Source organism: Cupressus sempervirens, chromosome 4 (genome assembly GCF_028749045.1).
Source record: "Cupressus sempervirens isolate cs-2001-9-10 chromosome 4, ASM2874904v1, whole genome shotgun sequence".
NCBI classification, from domain to species: domain Eukaryota; kingdom Viridiplantae; phylum Streptophyta; class Pinopsida; order Cupressales; family Cupressaceae; genus Cupressus; species Cupressus sempervirens.
This window is the reverse complement of record NC_143121.1, coordinates 338,966,985-338,993,230: the sequence shown is the minus strand read 5'-3', so window position 1 is coordinate 338,993,230 and position 26,246 is coordinate 338,966,985. Positions and strand designations below refer to the sequence as shown.

The 26,246-nt window shown below is 36.3% G+C and overlaps 1 protein-coding gene across 2 annotated transcripts in view; it reads right to left on the bottom strand.

The window, feature by feature from the left end:
* Positions 1-26,246, bottom strand: part of LOC149561410 (uncharacterized) — a 295,535-nt gene that overhangs the window by 67,219 nt on the left and 202,070 nt on the right. For both annotated transcript variants that reach the window (XM_089825134.1, XM_089825135.1), the window contains exon 7: positions 18,267-18,382. In XM_089825134.1, coding sequence (XP_089681260.1) covers positions 18,267-18,382 — 116 coding nt within the window. The remainder of the gene's footprint in view (positions 1-18,266; positions 18,383-26,246) is intronic.

The window sequence follows — 26,246 nt, the reverse complement described above, 5'->3', positions numbered from 1 at the left end:
CAACTTCATCCATCATCATACAAACACATCAAACATAATCGTAAGCATAACTATAATCAATGCATGGGCAAATATAAGGGTTAACATCTCAGTGAAACATAATCAACTATATCATCACCATATGTCCTAACATGAATATATAAACATCATTAGAATATAAGTATGAAGCGATATAAGCAATAACCTTATCAATGTCAGTGTATCATCACAACAAATTGTCAAAGGATCATAAAGCCTCATCAAAACATAATGAAAATGATTGGCACACACATAGCAAGGTCCTAAATTTAGAGTTTAGCCACAAACTAAAACAATAACATATGGAAAGGTATTGCACACAAGTTATAGGAGAATTAGCCACCTAGGAATAGTATATTATAAATATTTAGAATAATATCAAATATTACAAATTAGGAAGAATTACGTATTATGGATTGCCAAAATTTAGAAAAAATATATTTTCTATTATTTTTAACAATTTATTATATTCTATTATTAATACTTTATTTATTGCTCATTATTTGTTTCAATTTTATTAGTGTTATTAATTTTATATATTAATTCTATTAATATTATTTATTATTTAGTTTGTATTTAATTTATATTATTATTTTACATTAATATATTATATTTAATAATAGATTTATCATATTATAATATTAATATATTTGATATTAGGAATAGCAATATAAATATTAAGAATAATATTAAATATTACAATTAAATTAGTTATTATAAACTAGGAAGCATTACACACTATGGGTTGCTAAAATTTAGATAATATATTAATATATATTTCATGTATTATTTATCAATTTATTGATATTCTTCTACCATTATTAATTTATAGTTCATTATTTGTTTCAATTTTTTTAGTGTTATTGATTTTGCATATTAATTCTATTATTTTAATTTATTCTTTAGTTGGTAATGATTTGTATTATACTTTAGTATAAATATGTTATATTTAACAAAGATTATATCATATTATAGTGTTATTATATTCATTCATTAATATTATATTATATCAATTAAAACATTATATAATTTCATTCTTATATTTAATAATATAGTTACTATACTAAATTATATAATTATTTATTGTTTATTTATGTTAATATTATATCTATTATTTATTCACTCTTATGCCATTATTACTATGTTATTATTTAATGAATTTAACTTCAGAAATAGGGGACATCACAATGACATAAGTTAAGGGTTGGTGTTTAAATTCAGCTGGGACTAAATAAATTAATTCTAAATTCCTTGGCAATTAAATGACTAGATTCAACTTTGAACTCTTTTATGAGAAGTGCATGTATGACACAAAGTACTAGGGCAAAAGAATTGAAAATCAATATGTGCATCTTTTAGAGAGTTAAAGTTATTAGCCCAACTATACAAGCGAGTTTCATGTTAGACGATTTTTATCACCTAGTTCTCAGGTAATTTTCTAACATTCTTTTGAAAAGTGCTTAGCTTTTCAAAGGATGAATTATATGTTCTTTCTCCTCAATGCATAGAGAGGAATATTCTTCAATGACATTTGCCTTTGGGAAACTGGTGTAACCTAGAAACTCCTCTAAATTAGGAAAGGGAAATGTTCATTTTTAGTAGCAATAGACTCTTTCCAAGGTCAACAATAGACCAATAGTTTTTGGAGGCAAAAACAAGGAAACAAAAACAGGGAAATTTCAATTCTAGAGCCACTGCTAATTACTCTGCCTCCTCCATCTTCCTCAAAAAGTGTCATGCTATAAGTAGCAAAAGGAAAAGGAAGGAAAACAACACATCAAAGAAAAAACAAAGAAAAAGGTGATGTGGAATGCAAAGGTAGTTCAAATGGTTGGAAATTTTGGGCATCTACCCATTTTAGCATGAGGATGAATCATTGGTTATGTCTTGTACCCCTTTATTTCGTACTGAGTTATCTTCTCGCTTCTCCCGATTTGAGATATCTTTCATTGTCACACATCAATCCATCTTCCCCTAACCTTCTAATGGATGTTAGCTTAGCATCCACTCAGCAGAACTTTCAAAGTTATCTTACCATTTTGTCTTCTATCCATTCCATTCTTTATCCACAAACACCACCATTTATCAATATTTCATCTCTTGATACAGAGTCTCAAAGCATTCATGAAAAAAAGAAAAGATACTAGGAGCTAAAATCAGTGGTTACAAAGAAAATTGAAATCCTACCTTCATACCAAACCAAAGTTTTCATGGTTTCCACCCTCATTGAAAATTAACAAGGGAGGAAGCCTAAGAAATACTCTAGGATGAAAGAACCACAAATGACAATTTGATAGCGGAAATAATTGTTCCTCTAGGAGACAAGACTACCCAAAATGTTGAGCTAGTTGATTTGTAGATAGCTAGGATGGATTTGGGATTAGCACACATCATGGTGATGTTAAAATGCAAAAATGCGAGAGGTTGTGGTAAAGAACATCAAAGAAAGAGTCCTTAAAATGAAAAAGACAAAGCAAACTCAAAGGCCATAAACAAATTTCATAACTCATCTCTTCCAGCCTATTTCTAACCTCATAGAGCATGTCCCCAAGATCCTAGAGACCATCAACAATAATAGGAAACTAGGTCAGCTAGTCACACATGGAATGAACATGGACCAATGGTTTGATTACATTTTCCAGCAAGGTTCCAAGCTTTTCGGTCAATTCTATGCTTTATGATTAAAAGAATAAAAAAGTTAAGCATGAGATCAATCTGATGGAAAAAAATATGGCAGGATTACTTCCTTTCTAAGTTGCTGATTCAGGTTTTGGGACGAATTTAGGATTGGGGTTCGGGTTCGTGGGTTCGGACATTTTTTTTTCCTATTTGGGTTCATGGGTGGGTTTGTGTGTGTGTGTGTGTGCACAAAAAAAAAAAAAAACTTGCATAGTTATAAAACTAACTTACTAAGTCATTTCATAGTATGAATATATCAATGTTACTTGATTATTGATCAATGCCAAATGTCACAGATGAACATTAAATACTCACTCATTAATCTATGTTAATGTTGTAAATAAAATCATAAATTGAATTACTAAAATGCAAAATGGAATTTCAAAACATAGACTACTTCATCAGATTGATAGATAATAATTTAATTTAATAAAGTTTGAAACATGGTGATAAATGAGTCAATGACAAGTGTTTAATAGTTTATCGATGATCATAGACTCGTAGTATCAAAGATGCAAATTCCCTTCAAGGGTCAAATGGGTCATCAAAATATGAGGGATCAATGGCTTCATCCTCATCTATATCATTTTCCTCACCATTGGAACCCAAACCGGTTTCACTAGCCCCAGATGCAACCACATCCTCCTCCTCATCCTCAACATCTAGCAAGGCAATTCTAGATATATCCTGGACGGTCATATCCAAGTCAAAAGTCTCGGGTAATACATCCCACAACTTCTCTGTTCCCTTCTTATATCCTGGATCCTTGCATGACAAGAAGCGCTAGTTTTTACGAATAAATACCAAGTCTTCTACTTTCTTCAAACCTAACTAGTTACGCTTCACTAAATAAATAAAGGAGTATGTACTCCAATTCCACTCAACAACAGAAGAGCTTGCAACCTAGAGAGACAACCAACAAAGTTTTTAAAAATTAGGAATTGTAATTTACAATACAATAGCAATTTAAGAGTGCTAATTCCACAAGCTTATTGGCCATAAGAAAAGGAAAAAAACACTTAAATACATATTTGTGACAAGATCTTAATGGCAACAGGTTGGAGGTACATGTAAATTGCCCATGTAAGTACCACCATCCAATGGCATCCATTCTACTTTGGTCATTCATTGCATTATGGTCTGTATTTTTGCTTGAGACAAAATCTATAAACTCTCTCCTAACATTTGATGCCACATTAGGGTCACTAAAGAGCCTGCTAAATGCCCTCTTATACCCATTAGCAACCTCAGGATCTTTGTATGGTGCCACTCTATTAGGAAAGAAAATATCTCACTGCCCTAATACTTGAGAGGAAGTGCATATGCCAGGAGGTGTAAAGGTGTAGTCATCTTGTTCTAGTGATGTAGAACAATTTTCTTCAGCTTATTGTACAAGGTTTCCTCAGGATCCCGCTCTCTCCTCTGAATGAACCAGGATGTCAAATATGTACGTGTAAGTTATCTTGATGTAGTGTTAATAACTTAATTAAATAAAAAATCAAAATCTCTCAATAGACAAGGATAAAGTAATGTATAAAAATTTAAACTTATTTCATTCTTTCTAGCATGGAGTACATGGCATCATATATGTCCCCCAAACAAGGCTCATCAGTGTTGGCAAACTAAAACATAGACATGATGGGTTAGATGAGTTCTAATACATATTCCACCTTGTTACAAAAATCATCACTCAAGATCATATCCTTTACTATTGTAGCCCTTTCTGTATTGGCTTGCTTCCATCCACCCCATTTGTTACCAATAATCATTTGGGGTAATGCTTCTTCCACCCTCACAAGTTGTATAAGGACGATTATATGTGAAGCAAACCTTGTTTCAGCAACCTATTACCATGTTTTTCAAATTGTAAGTTAATATAATAACACATTTCAAATATGTAAACAACCCAAAAAACTAAAAAGTTAAAAGTTAAAAACATTTTATTCAATTATGTCAAGTATGATACAAAATGATAAATGAAGCTAAATAAAGTTTAAAATTTACCTTCAATAATTCCAAATTGGAGAAAGTTCTGAAAATTGCTTGTGACATATGGTGGTTTGTCACAAACATTTGGATCTCCTCACCCTCCTCATACACTTTTTTCACCCATTCAATTTGGGTGCCAATTACTTTCATCAACAAGTTCAAGGAGTGGACAGTGCATGGTGTCCAATATATATGATCATATCATGCTTCTAGCAAAGCCCCTCCAACCTTACAAACTTTAGCATTGTCTGTTATTACTTGGAGAACATTGTTAACTCTCACGAGCTCTATGGATTCAATGAGAAGTTGGGCAATAAAATTTGCATCCTTTACCTGTCCTTCACAATCAATTGCCCTAAAAAAGTTGCCTCCATGGGGCAAACAACAATCACATTTATTAATGGACGGCTTTTGCAATCTTTCTATCCATCAGAAAAAATGCTCAACCCCATTTGCATCCAAGAATCTCTTATTGGGTTGAGGAGGTTTTCTACATTCTTTCTCTCATTATGCAATATGGTGGTTCTCAACTTTTCATATCCAAGGGCTCGGTAACCACAAGGTGCTTCATTTAGTGCTTGCACCATCTCTCTCCAATAAGGTGATCTCATGAGATTGAATGAAACACCATTCGTAATGAGGCAATGCCCAACCTTTATGTTAGCAATTTCTCTCTTTTCATTTTGAAATGCCATATCTAATGGGCCTCTCTTGCAGGATGGGCATGTTTCTATTTCATCTTCATCTGTAGATGGGGTAGGTAGGAAGGGATGTTGTCTAGTGGTTGTTTGAGAGGGTTGTGTTGGTGGTTTTTGCTTTGATCCATCTTTTGTGCCCTTTGACACTAACCTATCAGCCTCTTGTTGTTCTTTTAATGTAATGACCCGTACCAATAGGCCACTAAATAAAACCCTAAATTTAATACACTGCTAAAATATATTGCTGAAATAAAAATAATAATAGTGCCAATGTATTCATTCAATGTAAACCAAATGTTTTTACAAATGATATGGCAAATTTCAGCACCAAAACATTATGACATAGCACATTACAGAGAAACCCTAACTGGCTGTATACAATTGAGAACTTGTTGCAACTACAAATTGAAATGAAGAACCTGGATTGATCAAATGGTGGAGACTGAATGCTGAAGATGATATGGTGAAAGTGCAACTCCACTGGAAACTCCAAACCAGCAATTAAGCACAAGTGAAAGGACTGAAATATCCTTCCCACAGTTGCAATAATTCAGGTGATCTTTCACACCCTCAAAATTGCGTACCAATTGAGAGTTTTTGTTCTCAATGGCCAATTGTGACTACTTGCAGAAACCCTAGGCTCCACAACGCACATCAACAAAAATTCAATAATAAAACTTGATGATAGGCAATGAGCCCTCAATGCCTATTTATTCTTTTTTCCTTGATAGGTCGGCCTCCTTTTTAATTTTTCTCCGCTTCTTCCAGCAACCTCTAGAAGATTTTTTTTATTTAATTTATTAAGTTACCTTGTAATATATATGTTTTTAGTTGATAACTTTATAATTAACTCCTCCAAAAAAATGGGACATTACAAGTCTGCCCCTCCTAAAATTGCTTGGCCTCAAGCAATCTTAATGCTGGATGCTGCAAAATCACTTCTCCCTCACAAGTAGCATCTTCAATAGGTAAATATTTCCACATAACTAGATACTCTTTGATTACTCTCCTGTGAAGCTGCTTCTCTCTACTATCCAAAATGGATTCTGGCACTAAGATCAATTTCCCCTCATCATCCAAGGGAGGTAATACTGCAGAAGGCATCACATTCTGACCCAACACCTTTTTGAGGCGTGATACATGAAACATATTGTGCACTCTACTATCTGTGGGAAGCTCCAACTCATAAGCCACCTCACCCACTTGTTTGATGATCTTGAATGGTCCATAATATCGTGGCTTGAGTTTCTATGTACCACTCTTCTTGAGAGTGGACTGCTTATATGGCTGCAACATAAGGTATATTATATCATTTACCTCAAAACTACGCTCAGTCCTCTTCTTGTCTGCATACTGTTTTTGCTGGTTCTGAGCTCTAGCAATGTTGTCTCTGAGAGTAGCAACTATATCCTTACTTTCTTGTAATAGTTCACCTGTACGGGGTACTTGACTGTCTCCAATCAACAAATCTAAGAAACTAGGTGCCTCATAATCGTAAAGTGCAATGAAGGGTGTCATTTGTATAGTCATATGATATGTAGTATTGTAACAATACTCACAGAGATATATCCATCTGACCCAAGCTCACTATTGATCTGCCACATAATTCCTCAAATACCCTTCCACCCATTTGTTTACAATCTCTGTTTGACCATCAGTCTGTGGGTGATAACTGGTACTAGGTGTAAGCTCAGTGCCACACAACCAAAATATCTCCTGCCAAAAGTGACTCATGAAGCGGCTGCCCCTGTCACTCACAATGCTCTGAGGCAAACCGTGTAATCTAAAAATCTCCCTGAAGAAGACCTCTGCCACCTGAGTTGCTGAGTATGTAGTAGCGATAGGGAAGAAGTGAGCATATTTTGTCAGCCTATCCACCACCACAGAAATACAATCGTGCCCCTGGGCCCTAGGCAAGCCCATAATAAAATCCATAGAGATGCACTCCCACTTCCTGTTAGGAATAGGATGGCCTACTGTAGGTGAATTATCGAATGCTCTCAAAATCAACTGCTTCACTTTCGATCCTGGGACTAAGTAAATCCTGTTCTTGTAAATGATCAAATCATCTATGAGAGTGTATCTGGTGTCGATTGTTGTCCCCTCCACTATAGCAGAGGCCCACGTGTCTTTGGCATATTCTGCTACAATCAAGTGTTGCCAATCCTCTGATATCTGAATCATAGAAGTGCGGTGTGGCCTACGGGATAAAGCATCTGCAACAATATTCTGTGTCCCCTTAACATATGTGATAGCAAAATCATATGCCTGTAACTTACTCACCCACTTCTGCTAACGATCATTTAGGTCCCGCTGTCCCAAAAAGTGCTTCAAACTATTATGATCAGTTTTAATACAAAATTTTCTGCCCACAAGATACTGTCTAAATTTGGCCAAGGCATGCATGATGGCCAACATCTCCTTATCATATATGCTGAATGATCTCTCAGCCCCTCTGAGTTTCCTACTCTCATAAGCTATAGGATGCTTGTCCTGCATGAGTAAACACCAACTCCCTCTCCAAAAGCATCACATTGAAGCTCAAATGGCTTTGTGAAATCAGGTAATGCTAATACAGGGCATGTAGTCATTATTTCCTTGAACCGCATAAAACACTCCAAATCCTCACAAGTCCACACAAATGCCCCTTTCTTCAGCAAATCTGTCATGGGCGCTGCATGTCGTGAGTAGCCACTAACAAACCTGCGATAGAATCCACATAGACCAAGGAACCCTCTTAACCGTGTAAGGTTCTCTAGTGGTGGCCAATCAACAATAGCACGGATCTTTTCAGGATCCATTCGCACTCCTTCCGCACTAATGATGTGTCCAAGATACAACAATTCCGTCATCCCCAAATCACATTTGGACTCCTTGGCATACAAGGACTCACTCTGTAAAATGCTTAATACTGTCTCCAAGTGCTCTAAATGTTCCTGCCATGTCCTGTTATAGATCAAAATATCATCAAAGAACACTAGCACAAATTTCCTCAACTGATGGTGGAAGACCTTGTTCATAGTGGACTGAAAAGTGGTAGGTGCATTAGTCAAACCAAAAGGCATGACTACAAACTCGGAATGCCCGTAATGACATCTAAAAGCAATTTTTTCAATATCCTGCTCTCGAACTCTAATCTGGTGATAGCCCGATCTCAAATCAATTTTTGTGAAATAAAAAGCCCCATGCAATTCGTCTATCAGCTCATCGATGCGTGGGATGGGATACTTTTTCCTTATAGTTCTCTTATTCAACACCCTGTAATCAATACACATTCGTAGAGTACCATCCTTTTTTACCAAAACAACAGAAGATGCAGAGGGTGACTTACTTGGTGTGATGTGTCCCATTGCTAGCAACTCGTTGATGGTCCTCTTGATCTCATCTTTGAGTCGTTTTGGGTGCCGGTATGGTGTGATCATGACAGGCTTAGCACCTTCCTCCAACTCGATAATGTGCTCAATACCTCTGTCTGGTGGCCTGCTTGGTGGAATCTCACTGAATACCTTCCCATACTTGATTCTCAATTTCTGAATATCTGGATGATATTTAGTCTTATGTTGCCCCTCCTGGGTAGGCATCAAAGCGCATATTGCTTCCCACTCTATATTATTATGTTTGGCTAATCTCTCCAACCGCCTAAATGAGATAGTCCTGACATCACCATTACAGATAGCCTTCAGCACATGAGTCCTACCATCCACCACGAATTGTATCTCCATATCCTCCAATCTCAGGGTAACCTCCTCCAAAGAATGTAGCCATTGCATCCCAAGTACTATGTCCATGTCACCCATGTTGACCACATGATAGTCCACCTTAAACTCATAGTTGTTCAGGCGCAAAGGTAGATCTCGCACCATCCTATCACAATGAAGAGTATATCCATCAGCTACCTTAACTTTGTCCCTTGAACTCCTCAGTAATGAGTCCACGCCTCTCCACAAATCGTGCATCAATGAAATTATGCGTGGCACCTGTATCCAACAGAGTAATAATCTTTTGTCCTGCCAAGACTCCCCGAAATCTATAAGATCCCTCTCTTTGAATACTAGACAAACGTGCCTCCTGTAAATGTATCTCTGGAGCCTCTCTTTTCTCAGCACTATCTACCTCTTGTTCACCCTTTGCCTCATCAGGATCCTCATCATGGTGCTCTGAGATGTCTGAATCTGAAGCTTCGTAATAAGCCCACATCACCCAGTTAGCCTTCCCCTTAGGCTTCATAGGACAATCATGACCAAACTCATAAGGACCTTTGCAAAAGAAGCATAGCTTCTTCCTACGTAGGTCATTAAGTGTTTCCTTATCCCAAGGTGCAGCTAGCTTGTCTTTTGAGTCACTAACCTTCTCTTTACCCTTGTTGAATTCCCCTTTGTTATCTCTAAATGATGAAGAACTCTTTGAACTAAACCGGTTTACTGGAGCTGCAAGTTCCACACTGCGGGCTTTCTTCATGGCTTCCTATAATGTAGGAGGATCAAAGGCCTTTACCCACCCCTTGAGTGGTTCAATTAATCCCTCTGTGAAAAAAATGACTAGCCTCCTTTCTGAAATGTCAGGCACCATCACTGCAAGCTTCTGGAAGTCATTGATAAATTGTTCTAAGCCTCCTAACTGTCTCAACTGGGCTAACTCCCAGAAATAAACTTCAGGATTTTTTTTATCAAACCTTTCTATCAATCTATCCACAAACTCCAGATAAGTGGTTACCTAATTGTGTTGCAATGTGATCATGCCATGTGTCCACCAATCATGTGCTGCCCCATCTAAGTGTAAAGTGGCATACTTGAGTGCTTCAAATTTTGTCATCATCTTCAAAGATAGGAAAGTATCCACCTTATGAATCCAAGCACAAGCAATCATTTTTGCACTGCCATCAAATGTGGGTAATACCAACTTGTTGGTGACCTATTGCAACTCACTGTGTTTATCTACTTGCTTTTGCCTAGCAACTCTATAGTTCAGGTACCTGTCAAATGTCCATCCATCATGTACATATTCTGGTAATGAATCCCACTCATTCCTCACTTGTCGGAGTTCATCTACAATATCTGTTACCATAGCATTAGGTGTGCATGCTAGAGTTTCTTCTCTGAATGTAGGACGTGTGGGTCTATCAGTTGTTCCAGACCGTGTCCTATGTTGTGATCCTGCTATGCTCCTGTCATCCTGGTTATTATTATGATTATTCCTCCTATTTTCCCCAATCAAATGTTGCATCATAACCATCATTGCCTGTGTACTTGCCTCTATTGACTGTAGAAGCCTTTCCTGTTGCTGTAAAGTCTCATCATCTCGCACACTTCTGGATGGGCTTTGAGAATGTCTCTCAGCCATATTCTCAGTTATGTCGGTTCTTTTGTAAACTAAATTAAATGGTGGGTGGGTAACCCTATCAGGCTGGCAGGAAACCACTACGATACCACCGTAATGACTCGTACCAATAGGCCACTAAACAAAACCCTAAATTTAATACACTGCTAAAATATATTGCTGAAATAAAAGAAATAATAGTGCCAATGTATTCATTCAATGTAAACCAAATGTTTTTACAAATGATATGGCAAATTTCAGCACCAAAACATTATGACATAGCACATTACAGAGAAACCCTAACTGGCTGTATACAATTGAGAACTTGTTGCAACTACAGATTGAAATGAAGAATCTGGATTGATCAAATGGTGGAGACTGAATGCTGAAGATGATATGGTGAAAGTGCAACTCCACTGGAAACTCCAAACCAACAATTAAGCACAAGTGAAAGGACTGAAATATCCTTCCCACAGTTGCAATAATTCAGGTGATCTTTCACACCCTCAAAATTGCGTACCAATTGAGAGTTTTTGTTCGCAATGGCCAATTGTGACTACTTGCAGAAACCCTAGGATCCACAACGCACATCAGCGAAAATTCAATAATAAAACTTGATGATAGGAAATGAGCCCTCAATGCCTATTTATTCTTTTTTCCTTGATAGGTCAGCCTCCTTTTTAATTTTTCTCCACTTCTTCCAACAACCTCTAGAAGATTTTTTTTATTTAATTTATTAAGTTACCTCATAATATATTTTTTTTTAATTGATAACTTTATAATTAACTCCTCCAAAAAAATGGGACATTACATTTAACATGCCTATTTTTGAGAAGCAGGTAACCCCTTTTTACCTCCCTCTGGGGGCCCCTCACACATGCTAATCCCTTGACCCATTGGGCCTATCAAATGATGTTTAACCCAGTAATATGAGCTTCTATATTGGCTTTGGTAAAAATTGCATTTCCATATATAGCCTCCCCCTCCAACACATTGCTCAATTCTTGTTGTATACGTCCACAAAGGAGAGCTTTTATCAATTTTAAATCTTTGGGATCTCTCGCCACCCACTGAACTCGGACTACTTATTTTATGGTTCTTGCAATCTATAAATTTTTTTAAAAAAATTCAGAACTTATACAAAACTTGATAAAAAAATTAGAACAATAAAAAAACTAAAAACAAACTATGAAAGAAGAAAAAGGAAGGATCGAATGCATACTTGGAACACTCAGCACTAATTATTTGAAGGATTTGAGACTCCACAAACAATCCCTAAAACCTTCTCTTCAAACTTGCAGAATGGCCACACCAAAATGAGAAAGCAAATGAGAGATTAGATGAATGCAAGTATCTAATATGCCCTCCTTTAGGGTTAGAAGAAAATATTTATAAAAGAACTCATTTTTATTTATTTTTTACCACTTTATGGCCCCACAAGCTATGGGTCCTCCCGGATTCACCCGGGTCCGGGTAGGGTCCTTGTTTGGGACTGTGGGCCTGCACAGGTCCACATGTAGACCCACAATCCCAAAGAGGGACCCTGCCCGGACCCATAGCAGACCCGAGCTTGAATCTGGATCTGGACCCAAGCTCCAAGGTCTGGACCCGATAAGGAAGTTCCTTCTTATGAACAAATTTCAACCAGCACAATCCTATCCCCATTTAAAAATTGAATCCGTCAAAGAAAAGGCAAGCATTCACATGGAACAAACGATATAGTTTTCGGATGACAATACTAAATGAAGCTGCTTCTAATTGTTAAAGAAAAAAGAACAAATAAACTTGTATACAAGAGTCCATTCTAAGTTTGCAACTACTATTCTACATATGTATTCTGAAGAAGAGATCAGTACATTGAATTGGGATGATGTATAGATGGATTAAAATAGTTGTTAAAGGACCAATTTGGGAAATCCCAAAATGTGGAAGTATGTATAAATTGGAAAAAATCATTGTTCACATGTAAAAGGAGGAAAAATTAATAAAAATAGAAACATTGATTTCTAATGCCGGCTTTAAATTTCAAACTCAAACATTTCAGCTAGATTCATTGATTGTACAAACTGAATATAGAGTTGCATAGTTTCTTCGGAGCATTCAGAAAGTTGCTTTGGCATTATCATCTTTAAAGCATGGTTAAGCAGTTACTGTTAACTGTTTCTAGGTTTTGGTCAGATGTGCTATTTAATGATTCTCTATTGTTTAATATCTTAAGTTTGAATTTCCAAATTTAAGAGATGAGGCCGGGTTCCAGATTCTTATCCTTCATTTTATTAATATTTTGTGATTATTCTTGTTACGAATCTAATCAACGATTGTCTAATTTAGAATTAGAATTTGTTGAGTGTAGTTTTCAGTAAGCAAAGTATTCTTAATTAAAAGTTGTAATTAGCTTTTATTTTTTGTTTCTCACGGTTGCATTTAAATTTTCAAAAAAATCGTTTATTCCTGCTTGTTGATGTTGTTTTTATTAAGTTTTATATTTTTATGTTCCATTTCTTAATTACAATTTTATAATCTTTGTAAGCTTTGTATTGCAGTATTTGTCAAAAGAAGTATTTCGCTTTGAAAGCAATTCTTGCATGCTTAAATTCTTAATCTGACTTTATATCATTTCAAATAAATGTTGCAATTTTGAGCCTTAGCATTTAGCTGAATGTTTGAAGTGTCCATTCATTGTCTTAGATCCCTTTTGTAGTAAATCGTCATAAAATAATAAATTCTGTTGTCTAGTGCAAAATTGTTGAATTGCATTGTTCCCTGGCCTAGATCTGAATGTTAAGGTTTTCTAAATTTTGCACTTTGTTTGCATTGTCTATTTAAGATCCCATAGGTTCTAGGTTTTGCAAATTGTAGAGTTAGGAAATTTATATCATGTCCTTCCCTCTTCTAAAAGGATCTTCCTTCATAATTTGAAGTATAATTTAATAGTACACACTTCCATTTCCAGTTGCACTAAAGGGTGTCAAACAAAAGAAGCATTAACATGATAGAACTACAGAATGGGATAGCATAAGTCTGTCGGAGAAGTATGTGCAATAAGTGTTAGTCATTAAGAGACCCTTCCACCAAAAAATATTAAATAAGGAGCTCTTCTAGTTCATAAGTGTTGCTTGAGATGAAACAATACCAAAATCTGCTATCAATATTTGTAAACGAATTATTTGCATCTATTATTGCTTTACGATTGTGAAGCATCCCTGCACAAAAATTTACATGCTAAATCATAGGATATGTCAAATTTCATCCATGAAGTTCAAATTTAAGCAAATTTTTACCTTTTTTGAACTTCGTCCAATTTTTTTATGATATCTAATATAACATAGTTTTATTTTAACATAATATTGACCTATTTTGTTTAACTATTTAGCAATGCCAAACTATTTTGACAATTTTGAGGATATAATACTTATATTTAAAACAATAAAAAATTGTATAAGGTATATTTAATGTCAATTTCTTTTTCAAATTTTTACCCTTGCCTAATTTCATCCAAATTTTATGGTCAACAATCTTGAATTCGAATTCAAAGCTTGTGACTAAGTTTACATGTTTACTTGTGCTTGTAGGTGTTAAGTTTTCCCAAGTTTTAGATATGATCTAACTTGTAATAGCACTTGTGAATTATATGTGTATTTTCAAGTTACTAGCTGGATGCATGTGTGTGTGTGTGTGTGTGTGTGTGTGTGTGTGTGCGTGTGTGTGAGATATAAAGAGGTTTGAAGAGACATGTCTCTTTAATATATTACATTAGTTATAGTTATATTACAAGTAATATACTCTCGAATGGTTATATAGCAATATTATATATATATATATAATTTATCCACAAAATTATAACATTAACACTCCCTCTTAATGAAGAAGGATGAGACACATAGATAATACACCATAGGTAATATTTCAAGAATAATACTTTCAGGAAATCTTTGATCAGAAGATTTGCACTATATGATATCATATAAGTATTGGCCTATCAGAATATTAACACATGATATTCACCAATTACTATATGATATCATATTAGGTAACATGAGCATTGGCCTATCTACACATCAACCAAATGATATTCACCAAGTACTCAATGCAGTAATGGCCTATCAGAATATCAAGGCAAGATATTCACCAAGCACCTAAAATATATTTATACGAACAACCTGTAACTAATCAAATTAATGACATCTAACACCTAGTTGTTGATTTATGAGATAAAGTATTTTCATGTTTTATTTCAACATTTACACAAAGTGTATATCAGGATACAAGTTATTGTAAGGTCATCACATTTCAATAACTTCTCCAAATACAAGTGATAATCATTTAGAAGTTGTCATTTCTTCATGATGTACATAGGGGATAGGTTCATACACGAATGACATAAAAGTTCACATGAAGTCACCATGCATACTGTCATGTGGTGTTGTCATGACATATACCATAAAACATATCAGAGAATAAGGTTTTCACCTCAGACTTATCTCTCATAGACAAGAATGTAATACAAAGGATTCCACTTGGAAATTCTTCTTCATGAAGAAACACTAACCTTTTGATCTTCTTGTCAAGGTTACAAATAAAGTGTCAAAGATCCTGTTTAGTCTGATATCAACTTTTCTAACCTCTTAGTACAAGGTTCTCTCCGATGAAGTGTTAGATTCCCTCTGAATCTGTTATCATCCTTCTAACCTCTTGGTAGCAAGTCATGTCATGCTTCCCTAGTTTAATAGGTTTCCTAATAGCATAAGGCCTTCCAATCTACTTACATTAGACTTTATCCCATGAATCATAGTCCTTTAGCTATTATAGTTTCAAACTAGTGGACAACAAGGTCTACTCCCTCTAAACCAAGATAATCAAAAGTTTGATTGAAGTATTTTTATTTTCTGCTCCCTCTTTGTCCAAGGTTGCCTCTAATGAACTGTTAGACTCCCTCATATAATCCCAATCATCAAGGATATTCACTTCAAAAGCCTCACATTATCCAACCTAATCATCACATGATTAACGAATCTTAAATCACAGCTTCTTTTGAGCTACTATCATAAGATTGAGTCTGCACAATATTTGGTAGCATGCCTAATGTTAAAATCATCTCCCCTGCAAGAACATCCCAGAGAAAACAGAAAAGAATAAAGGCAAATAACTTCTTATAGTACATATAGAAATAAAAGAGAGACTATAGTGAGTATATGAATGTAATACTCAAAGATAATGAATAATTATCTATGTGTCCTCAATATAAGCTGCTTCAACAAAGGTCCATCAAATCAGAAAAATGCCTTCTTAGATTGTTTTCCATATTTGAATCATCTCACCAATGAGGATGGTTCAAGTGGGAATGAAACATTGGTTATTATTCCCCTTGACAATATAAAATTCTCACCCATTCCATTTTAAGGTTTTTCAATCACTATCAAGTCCAATGAGAGTCAATTGTCTATGAAATATATCAACCTTTAACTGTGTTAGTTATCAACATAACACTTTGACAAACTATCTCTTTATTTCTTGTACAATTAAGCATATTCCCTAAGTTATATCTTCCTCCATACTCAAAATTGCATCTTTGTCTTATCTTTGCCCATTAAAATACTATGTTATACTTCGTAAAACTAAGGAATTATATCGATGAAGTATATACTCAATGTATATCAAAATAACATTCTTTGATATCTTACTTTCCTTATCCAACATATGAAGTTTTCTTTGCAACTATTGTGTAAATGATCTTCGATTTGGCCTGATTCCTTTTCTAGTATGATTCTTGTGAAATGGAAATTCCTGATAATTTCTCTAATATTCTTTAACAACCCTGTGCAAGGAGAAAACGAGGAGCTACATACGACATGATAGAGTGCACTTTTCATGCTCAAATGTTTTTCAAGGTGATCTCTTAAACATCACACATGCACACAATATAAAGATAATGTGCTAAAAATATTTTGAGCTATGAATGTCCATAAGAGTTTATGAGTGAAGATGAATCCTTTACATGTAAGCTTCATTTTGATAGTAGTCTAAATATTTCTCCAAATATCTAAACACCCAAAAATAGTGTGCAACATCCATGTTAATCAATCTTTCAATTCTCTTCAAAAGCATGCTTATAAGTATTACAATCAAGGCTTGATACAAAATATTTATTTGATGATATAAACATTGCTTGAACTGGTCGCTGCATTTTATGTGAGACTTAAATGCTACCAAGAACTTGATACAATATTGTTAATGATATCTCGTGTAGAGGTGTCAGGTCATCAACATCACTGCCAATAAAAACAGACCAGCATATTTGCAATAATATATCTCATACTATTCACTGCTTCAACTCATAATAAAATAAGAAATATAGTTTGCAGACATTTGTTGTGGTTATGTCCAGCTTCTGATGTAGCTTAATCCACCCATATATGTATATATATATAATGAGGAAATGCACACAACCAGTATGGTCTACGTGCAAAACGAGTATACAATCCATGCATAAAGAATCTCTGGATAAGATAAGACTCTCTTTTTTTTTTTATGGAGATATATATTTCCAACAATTCTGTGATAGTGTTCATAATTCATAATATAGTGACCAAAATAGAAAGAATTACTGTCATCTAGAATTGAAGGTGGAAGGGATCTGTGTTGATAGTTATAGGGATAACCAGTATCAATTGTAATGGTAGAGAGGAGTCAATGCATGACACTGGCAAAGAAAATCCAAGTGCTACAGATTGGTATGCTCAATATTATATAATTATCATTTCCTCCAATCTTGATATAACCCTTTTTCAATGAGATCTTTCTTGAAAGAAAGAATTTGACAAACTGTAATACTGCTGCCACGTCATTTTCTTTGCCATATAGCTACTAGCAGATTCCTTCCCAATTATTCTGAGTCCTCACAATATTGAACACACTCATCGTCACCAATCTTCAAAATGGTCCATTTTTCATCCACCCAATGGCTTCAATTTCGGTTGTCTCTCTTAAACGGGTGATGTCCAGCTATTAGCCAGTCCACATGAAGATGACATTTGTCCCACTCCAAAATTATATTTCTAAGAATACAAACTTATAAAACCATAAGGCTCTCAACCTTTCTCATTGTCTCATTTTCCTTCATTTTTGCAGTAATCCCTAAGATCACAACTGCTCTGATACTTGTGAATTTTATGTGTATTTTCAAGTTACTATCTGAATGCATATATATGTGATATAAAGACACATGTCTCTTGATGAGATATGTCTCTTTAATATATTAACTTACATTAGTTATATTACAAGTAATACACTCTCAAATGATTTTATATATATATATATATACTCTCTTAATGTAAGCTAATAATTCCATATATAATAATTGCCATATATTTTTTATACATCTGATATATATAATTTATCCGACAGAATTATAACATTACCAGTAGGCCTTATTTTAAGCTTCAAAATCAACATGAATCTACTTTCAATAATTTAAAGAAAGAAATATAAGTACACATGTTCAACTCAACCATTACACAAACATTAAAAGCCAAGCTAGGGAGTGAAGTGAAATAAGCATGGACTCACCAACTCCAACAACCATGCGCGGTTGTATTAGATTGATTGTTGCAATGAGTGCCTTGTTGCAGCAAGTTTCTAGTGACTCCCGTTCTTTAGCAGGAAGTTTGTCTGGTGTGCGGTTTCTGTGTTCAATAATATGCTTAAGGATCCTAAATGAAATCAACTATACAGTACTAAAAACAAAAAAAAAAACAATTTATGAAAATAATGCATTGGCATCCTGGTTATGTCTCACTGCGCAAACAAAAGGTAAAATAAAAAACATTTAAGAATCTCTACCCACTTTCTATTATCTCATTACAATAATCTCATTTGCAATCTGCTGCTCATGCCATGTCAGTGCAACTAAATGGAGTTAATAGCTATTATATATTGAAAACAAATTTTCAATGTTAACTTGGCTATTGCATTGTCCATAAAAATAATTGGATGTATGATGCCCCATTCTATGCTTTCCTAGAGATCATTTTAGGCTACACAACAATAGAGTCAAAGTTAACCTGGTCATCTCAAGTAAAACACGAAGAATTTGCTTGAACTAAGTGCACACATCAAGTAAATGATGCAACTATGGGAAAACAGATGTTTCTCTCCATTTATTTTGCAGGTGTCTATTGTTAAGTATTCTTTCATGTACTTCCAATGACAGGATTGAATATATACTGTTTAAAGAGTTTCAACCATGAAAATCGCAAGTTGATAATTGTACTAAGCTGGTTTGAATTCTAAGACTTTTTTGCAATTTTCACAGAGTTTTGTACCCAGGCATCTTCTCAAATAGTTTGTATGCTGCTGGTCTGGTTATGATTTTTGTCAAACTTTTAGATAGAATGTGAAATATACTCACTATAAAAGCACTCGAAAGAGTTTTAATTTATTGACGACTTACTGTTTACCACATGGGGTAAATCATTTAATGCATACAGACTATGAACAAGAACAGCAGTACTCCTTTTATTATTCGCATATGCCAAAGACATTACATTATGCTTCTGATGATTACAACAATGACCCAAAAGGGTGTATATATACTCTCCGAAGAACCTTCCCGAAGGGGTTTGTCGGCTTCATAACAAGAACCTTCCAGAAGGCCCCTGTCGGCTAATATACAATTTTACCGATGACATCATACACTGAAGCATACAATCAAGCAATGAACTTAGAAAGTGAGCAAAAAGAAAAAAAGAAGAAGAAGAGTAGCTCATCCGAGTCAGATGACAAAGCGTCTTTGGAAGAAGAGAGCAGCGATGACAAAAAGGGCAGCAAGAAGGTCCGAACTTTCCAAAAGGATATGATTCGAATGATGAAAGAATTTAAGAAAATGCAGAAAGAGATGAAGGGAAATGACCTCTGGTGCACAAAATGTAAGACAGGTCACACGAAGGTATCTATCCAAAGAACCAGTTCTGCGAGATCTGCCAGATCATGAGACATTCCACAAAAGAATGTGCCTTCAATATGAAAACAAGAGGACCTCAACAAGTGCTCCTAACCTAGGAGGCTTCCGCGTCAGGAAAGAGCGAAAACACCAGTAATGAGGGTGCCACGTCGAGACGGTATAGAAATCATAGATGAGGGCGAAACAACAACAATGCCAACAATAATAATGGGAGCCGCAACCAAATTTAGTATGATGCGAACGGTTGCCTGATAGTTCAATGCCAAGCATGCAATTTGTGGGGCCACTTTGCCCGAGATTGTACAACGGCAAACACACCGAAGTCGTTATGCAGATGGTGCGGTCTTGGAGATCATGAAGATGCCAAGTACCCAAAATCAAGAGTGAATTTGATCACCATCGGGATGGATGAAGAGGAGCTTCGGGCAATCACACAGAAGCAAGCAACACTGTACCCCGACCCGACGGAGGAAAAGAAGAGAGTAGAGGAAGTATGGGTAGAAATTGAGAAGGCAACGCAACCGGACAAAGCACACTTGAAGGACACTATTGGTACCTCAATAAGAAATTGTGCGGACCAAAACATCGTACGAAAAATATTACAAACCAAAGTACCAGTCAAGATAAATGATCTGTTGCTAACAATGCCTCAACTCCGATCAACACTCACAAACATCGCTCCAACTGCTAAATTACCAGGAGAACAAGGGAAGGAGAAAGAAACTAGAGCAAGTGCAGAGGACCCAATGTTGCTAGCCCTTACATCCGGTGGTCATCGAGATGGGAATTCTAGGAACGGTTCTAACAGACACAATTGTTACCGAAGGATACCTGCAAGAGGTTGGGACAGCCAACATTGTGCCCACCTACATTCCATTTGCTAATAGTAGACCAACATGGCATTAAACCTCTTGGCCTACAGATGGCACAATCAGTGACGATTGGAACACAGCCATTCCTACTTGACTTCGTTGTCATTCCGCTGAAAAGGAGAGGATGGGACGCCATTCTGGGCCGAGGATGGCTCATACAAGCAAAAGTTAAACATGACTAGAAGAAGAATACGCTATTACTGGAAAGCAAAGGACGAAAATTCATCATTGATCTACGCACGTAAATGGTGGGCGAAGAAGCTCTATCATCAGATTCTGAAGAAGAGGATGAACGGCAGCAACGAATGGAACTAGATCAGAAAGGAGTCCTACGGTTGGAAAGAAGATAAACAAATGATGATTTGGACTCGGTGAGCAGCCTTTTCCACTGGCAGATGGAGGACTATGAGCTATTCCAGAGCTACAACATACTAACAATAGAGGAAGGACACAACAAAGACAAATTTCACGAAGAATTCAGGAAAGTAAAAGAGGGAGACGCATCGCTGGATGAAACACCTGCACATGTATTCGGTGAAGGGAAGCTGATCAAATATAACGAAGCCACAATGCAAACCATGAATTTGGGAGATGAGACGGAACCAAAAAACATACTAGTGGAGGATAACTGGAATTCAGTACTCAAGGCAACATTTAAAATATTTCTGGAATACAAAGATGTATTCGCTTGGACATATAAGGATCTGAAAGAAGTACCTCCGGAGTTGTGTGTGCACTGCATTCCGTTGGTCGAAGGTGTAGTCCCTGTACAAAAGCGACCTTACAGGATGAATAAGAACTATGCAGCACGGGTTACAGAAAAAATCAACAGGATGCTGGAGCCCAGTATTATTTTCAAGGTTCAGACAAGTGAATGGGTGTCGCCTATAGTAATCTCACTAAAGAAGGATACTACCCAGATCCGGATATGTGTCGATTTCAGATGCCTCAATGCGGTAACAATCAAGGACCCCTTCCTAATATCGTTCACAGACAGCATATTGGAGGAGGTGGTGGGACATGAGATTTATTCCCTTATGGACGGGTTTTCGGGATATAATCAAATTTGCATAGCAGAAGAGGACAAGCTGAAAATGACATTTGTGGTAGAAGATGGGGTGTACGCATACAACCGGATGCCATTCGGCCTATGCAATGTGTCGGTACATTGACCATCAGGCTCTGTTGTACCTGGTAAATAAACCTACCATCCAAGGGAGAATCAGCCAGTGGTTACCTTTGTCGCAGGAGTTTACTTTCAAGATCATTGTACGGCCTGGGAAGAAACATGTCAACGCAGACCATCTGTCGTGTCTGAAAAAAGGAGAGCCAGCGGACGGAGTCAACAACGATTTTCTTGATACACAGTTGGTTCAAATTGCAATACTGCCAAAATGGTACACGAGCATTGGAGAGTACCTTTCGACAAGACAATTTCCAAGTGAAATGCCACCAAATGAAAGGCAGAAATTGGTAATCAGGAGCCGTACATTTCAATTGATCAATGGATTACTATACAAGATGGGACCTGATCACATCCTGCGACGTTGTGTGTTAGAGGAAATACCGAGGGTGTTGAAGGAAGCACATGAGGGTCCCGCATGAGGACATATGAGACCTGATACGACAGTACGAAAAATATTGTTGGCAGGACTGTGGTGGAACACACTGTACAACGACGCACGCAAATGGGTCGTTGGATGTGACACTTGCCGAAGGACTGGGAAACCGTTGAAGAGAGACTTCATGCTGCTTAACCCCTCACATGCACAAGAACTCTTTGAAAGATTGGGTTGAACTTCATCGATCCTCTGAAGGTGAGCCAAACTAGAAGGTGTCATTACATTGTTGTAGCGATGGAGTATCTGACCAAGTGGGTGGAGGCACACGCACTACCGGATAACTCGGTGGTAAGCACAACGAGATTTATTTATGAGCAAAAAATTACCAGGTACGGGATTCCACTACAATTGACCAATGATAGGGCAGGACACTTTGTTAACCATGTTATCCGACTGCTGACTACGAAATTTAAGATCTATCATTCATTGTCAAGCGCGTACTATCTGAGAGCAAATTGACAGGCTGAGGCTACGAACAAGGTCTTGGTAGCAATCATCTACAAGTGATGTGTGGTTGAAAGTGAAGATTGGGAGCAAAAATTGCCCTCTGCCCTTTGTGCATACCGCACGGCGTACAAAGTGACAACTGGACACACACCATTCCAGTTGATGTTCGGACAAGAGGCAGTGGTACCAGCAGAATTCATGCTACCGAGCCTGCAAATCGCATTGGAAAATAAGTTAGGCGACATGGCAAGCTTGAGGGAAAGGTTGCATAATCTGAACAAGCTCGAGGAGAAGCGGCTATTGGCACAATGGGCCATGGAGGTGACACAAAACAGGCGCAAGGCATGGCATGATAAACACCTCAAACTAATTAAGTTCCAACCAAGGCAGTTGGTGTTGAAGTATGATGGACGGAACGAAATCAAACCAGGGAAGTTTAAAGTTAGATAGGTCGGGCCATAGCAAATTCAAGAGGTAGCCAACAACGGAGAGATAAAGTTGTGGACATTAGACGAACAAGAAATACCAGAGGCAGTCAACAGTTCAAAGCTAAAGATGTACCACACCAGAACGATCCCCTCATCAAAGAATGACGAAGCTCAAAAGGAGATTTGATTTATTACAAAAATTAAAAATTAAAAATAAAAAAAAGAGACAAAAGTGAAAAAAAAAAGTTGTCGTATGGCAACTTATATTGCCTTGATGGATACCGTACGATGGTTCCATTAGTCGTACAATCTTCAACAGCTGCATACCCGTATGGATTTAAAAGATTAAGTTCTCCATCAAGCACGTACGGATTTTGAAGTCCTCTATTTGAGCACCATACGGATTTTGAAAGGATAAATTGCTTGTTTGTTACAGTACAGATTGGAAGGATATATGACTTGGTTGCAACCGTACGGACTAGGAGGTTAAAATTGTTGTTTGCTGTCGTACGTATTTGGAGCTTGGTTTTAGGCACCGTACGGATTTGTCTTGCAGAATTTCACACTGTCCGTATGGTCTTAAGGAAGACACCACACGACCTGTTTATTCAAGCACCGTATGACTCCTTTAAATAGCGTCGTACGCCCAAATATCACATTGTGCAGATCAGCATGGTGAGGTATAAGATCTTGAATGCATTTGCCATAGTATGAAGCTTGATTGGTGTGAAAAGGTTTGTAAATGGAATTACTGTTGTATGCCGAATTTGATCATTTAGTGTTTCTACATGATTATGAAGATGTATGTCAAGCTGCAAGTTTGATTTGAGATTTTAGAGATATCCCAAGCGTGATGCATATCGGCTTGAATAGAAGTCATCAAGTCCCTTTTTGTATTATTATTTCATGAAAACATCGTCCGGCTCCATTCAGCAAACCATCTGAGATCGTACGGCGTATAGCATTCACCCAGTAAGGCAAATCAAGTGATACAGTTAGTGCAGAGCAGCTAATAGGCCCGTACGGCCACTAGGAAGCAAAGAAATTTGTACGAAGAGAGAAGTGACCTAACCAAATAAAAGAATAAACGGACTCTGTGGGCAAGAGAAAGTGGAAAAAGCAATTGGAAGAATCTATAGCTAAGAAGGACCTTATATTTTTGGGGGGGATGATGTCGTCGGTAAAATTGCATATCAACTGACGGGGGCCTTTGGTAAGGTTCTTGTTATGAAGCCGACGAACCCCTTTGGGAAGGTTCTTTGAAAAGTATATATACACACTTTTGGGTCATTGTTGTAATCATCATAAGCATAATGTATTGTCTTTGGCATATGCGAATAATAAAAGGAGTATTGTTGTTCTTGTTCATAGTCTATATGCATTAAACGATTTACCCCATGCGGCAAACACTTACATGCATTCATAATGTAATAAAAAAATTGCACGGCAACTAATTTTTAACACAAAATGTTCAACTCAAAAACAACAAATCAAAATGGAACAAATAAGGATTTAATATTCACAAAGATTATGTCTAACTTGGAGTACTGAAAAATCCTAACAAATATTTTAGTCTTTCCTCGAGACCAAGCTACTCATGGTACAACATCCTTAAGCTTGTATGATATAGTCAGCATACAAGGTTTATTGTTATGCTAGATTAATATTGCTTTTCTGACAATGTATTAATTGTTTTAAGCTAGGTTACCATATTTGTTGCTGCAACTAGGAAATCGCAATTCGATTTGTAAGATATTCGTATTCGATTTGAATTTGAATCCAAATCGCAATTTCCCTATGATATTTTTATAAAATTCATCCATACAAACCCGGGTCAAATTTTAATCCAATTTGGGCAACTGTCAAAACCACGTGACCGAACCCAAGAGGTAAATTAGAACAAATTTGAGTGATTGTTGATTTTTGTAAATTTGTCGACTTCAACGACATTGTTTTTACTTTATTAAATTGTTTTATGCATATTATAATGTAAAGTTGTAAATGGTAAAAGTTTAAACCTAAATAGTGTCGCGATTTGATGAAGTAAAACAATGAAACATCATGCATGAAAATATTTCCGCCACGATTTTGCAGAACATGTATTTCGTGTCTTAAACCTAAAAAATTATGCTGCTTCCTCAGTGTATCGCTTGTCTCTAAGTCTTCACACATGATCGCTTGGCAGCTTCCTGTGGTTGCTTTCCTGTGATAAAACATTCTATGTTGCATTCTGAGCCCGCAAATTCTGAGCAGCTTGGGGAACAAAAAAATTTTGTGTTGCACTAATGGATTGTAAGCCCATCGGTTTTGAGCATTAGTTGCATCCTGTGGTTCCTCACAACAAATTTTTGAGTTGCAAGCGAGTTTGGATTCTGAGAAACAATGTCATCTTCCTCTCTACAGGTTAGCATTTTCACGTATTATTTTAAAGTTAACCATTCTTAAATTTAATTTAATAATCTATACAATCTCTTGATTAAGTGGATCACAAATACAGGCTTCATTTTAATTACTAATTTACTAGTTTACTGCCAATAAACGATTAGCCTATATTGGTATATATTATGTAACATGATTCAGATTAGCTAAGACATGTTTAGTAGTCAAATATCATGTAATAGTAATGATATATATAAGGAATCATTTTTGTTTTTTTGTTCTTTGTAGATTCTTGAAATGGCTGCAACTGGTTCTGGTACCGGAAATCCCCACTTCAAAAACGATAGATGCTCCTTGTTATGGAAATACGTGGAAATACTTCGACCAGTGCTGGGTGGATGAGGTTGTGTATGGATTTGCAGCCATTGCAAAGAGAAAGCAAGTAGTTCCTATAGTAGAGTGAAAGCACATTTGTGCTTTATTCCTCAAAAAGGCATTAAATTTTGTACAAGGAAGCCAAGAGTAAACAGAAAGCTACCTAAAACCCTCTTTCCAAATCACATTGTGAACAAATATATTCAAGAACAAAAGCAAGCAGATGAAGCTGCTAGGAGGGCAAATGCTACCCATCCGTTGCAAAGCAGTAGGCCTTCAAAGAAAGGGACCAACAGCTAAGGGTCATCCATTCTTACATTCTCCTCAAAAACAACTTGTAAATAAGAAAGCAGTGGGACTGTAATGTCCCTATTTATAACTGCATTTAATTTTTCTTAATGATTCCTCTGAGTCCAGTAAATTCCATATATATATATATATATCTTCTTTCCAAATATACTTGC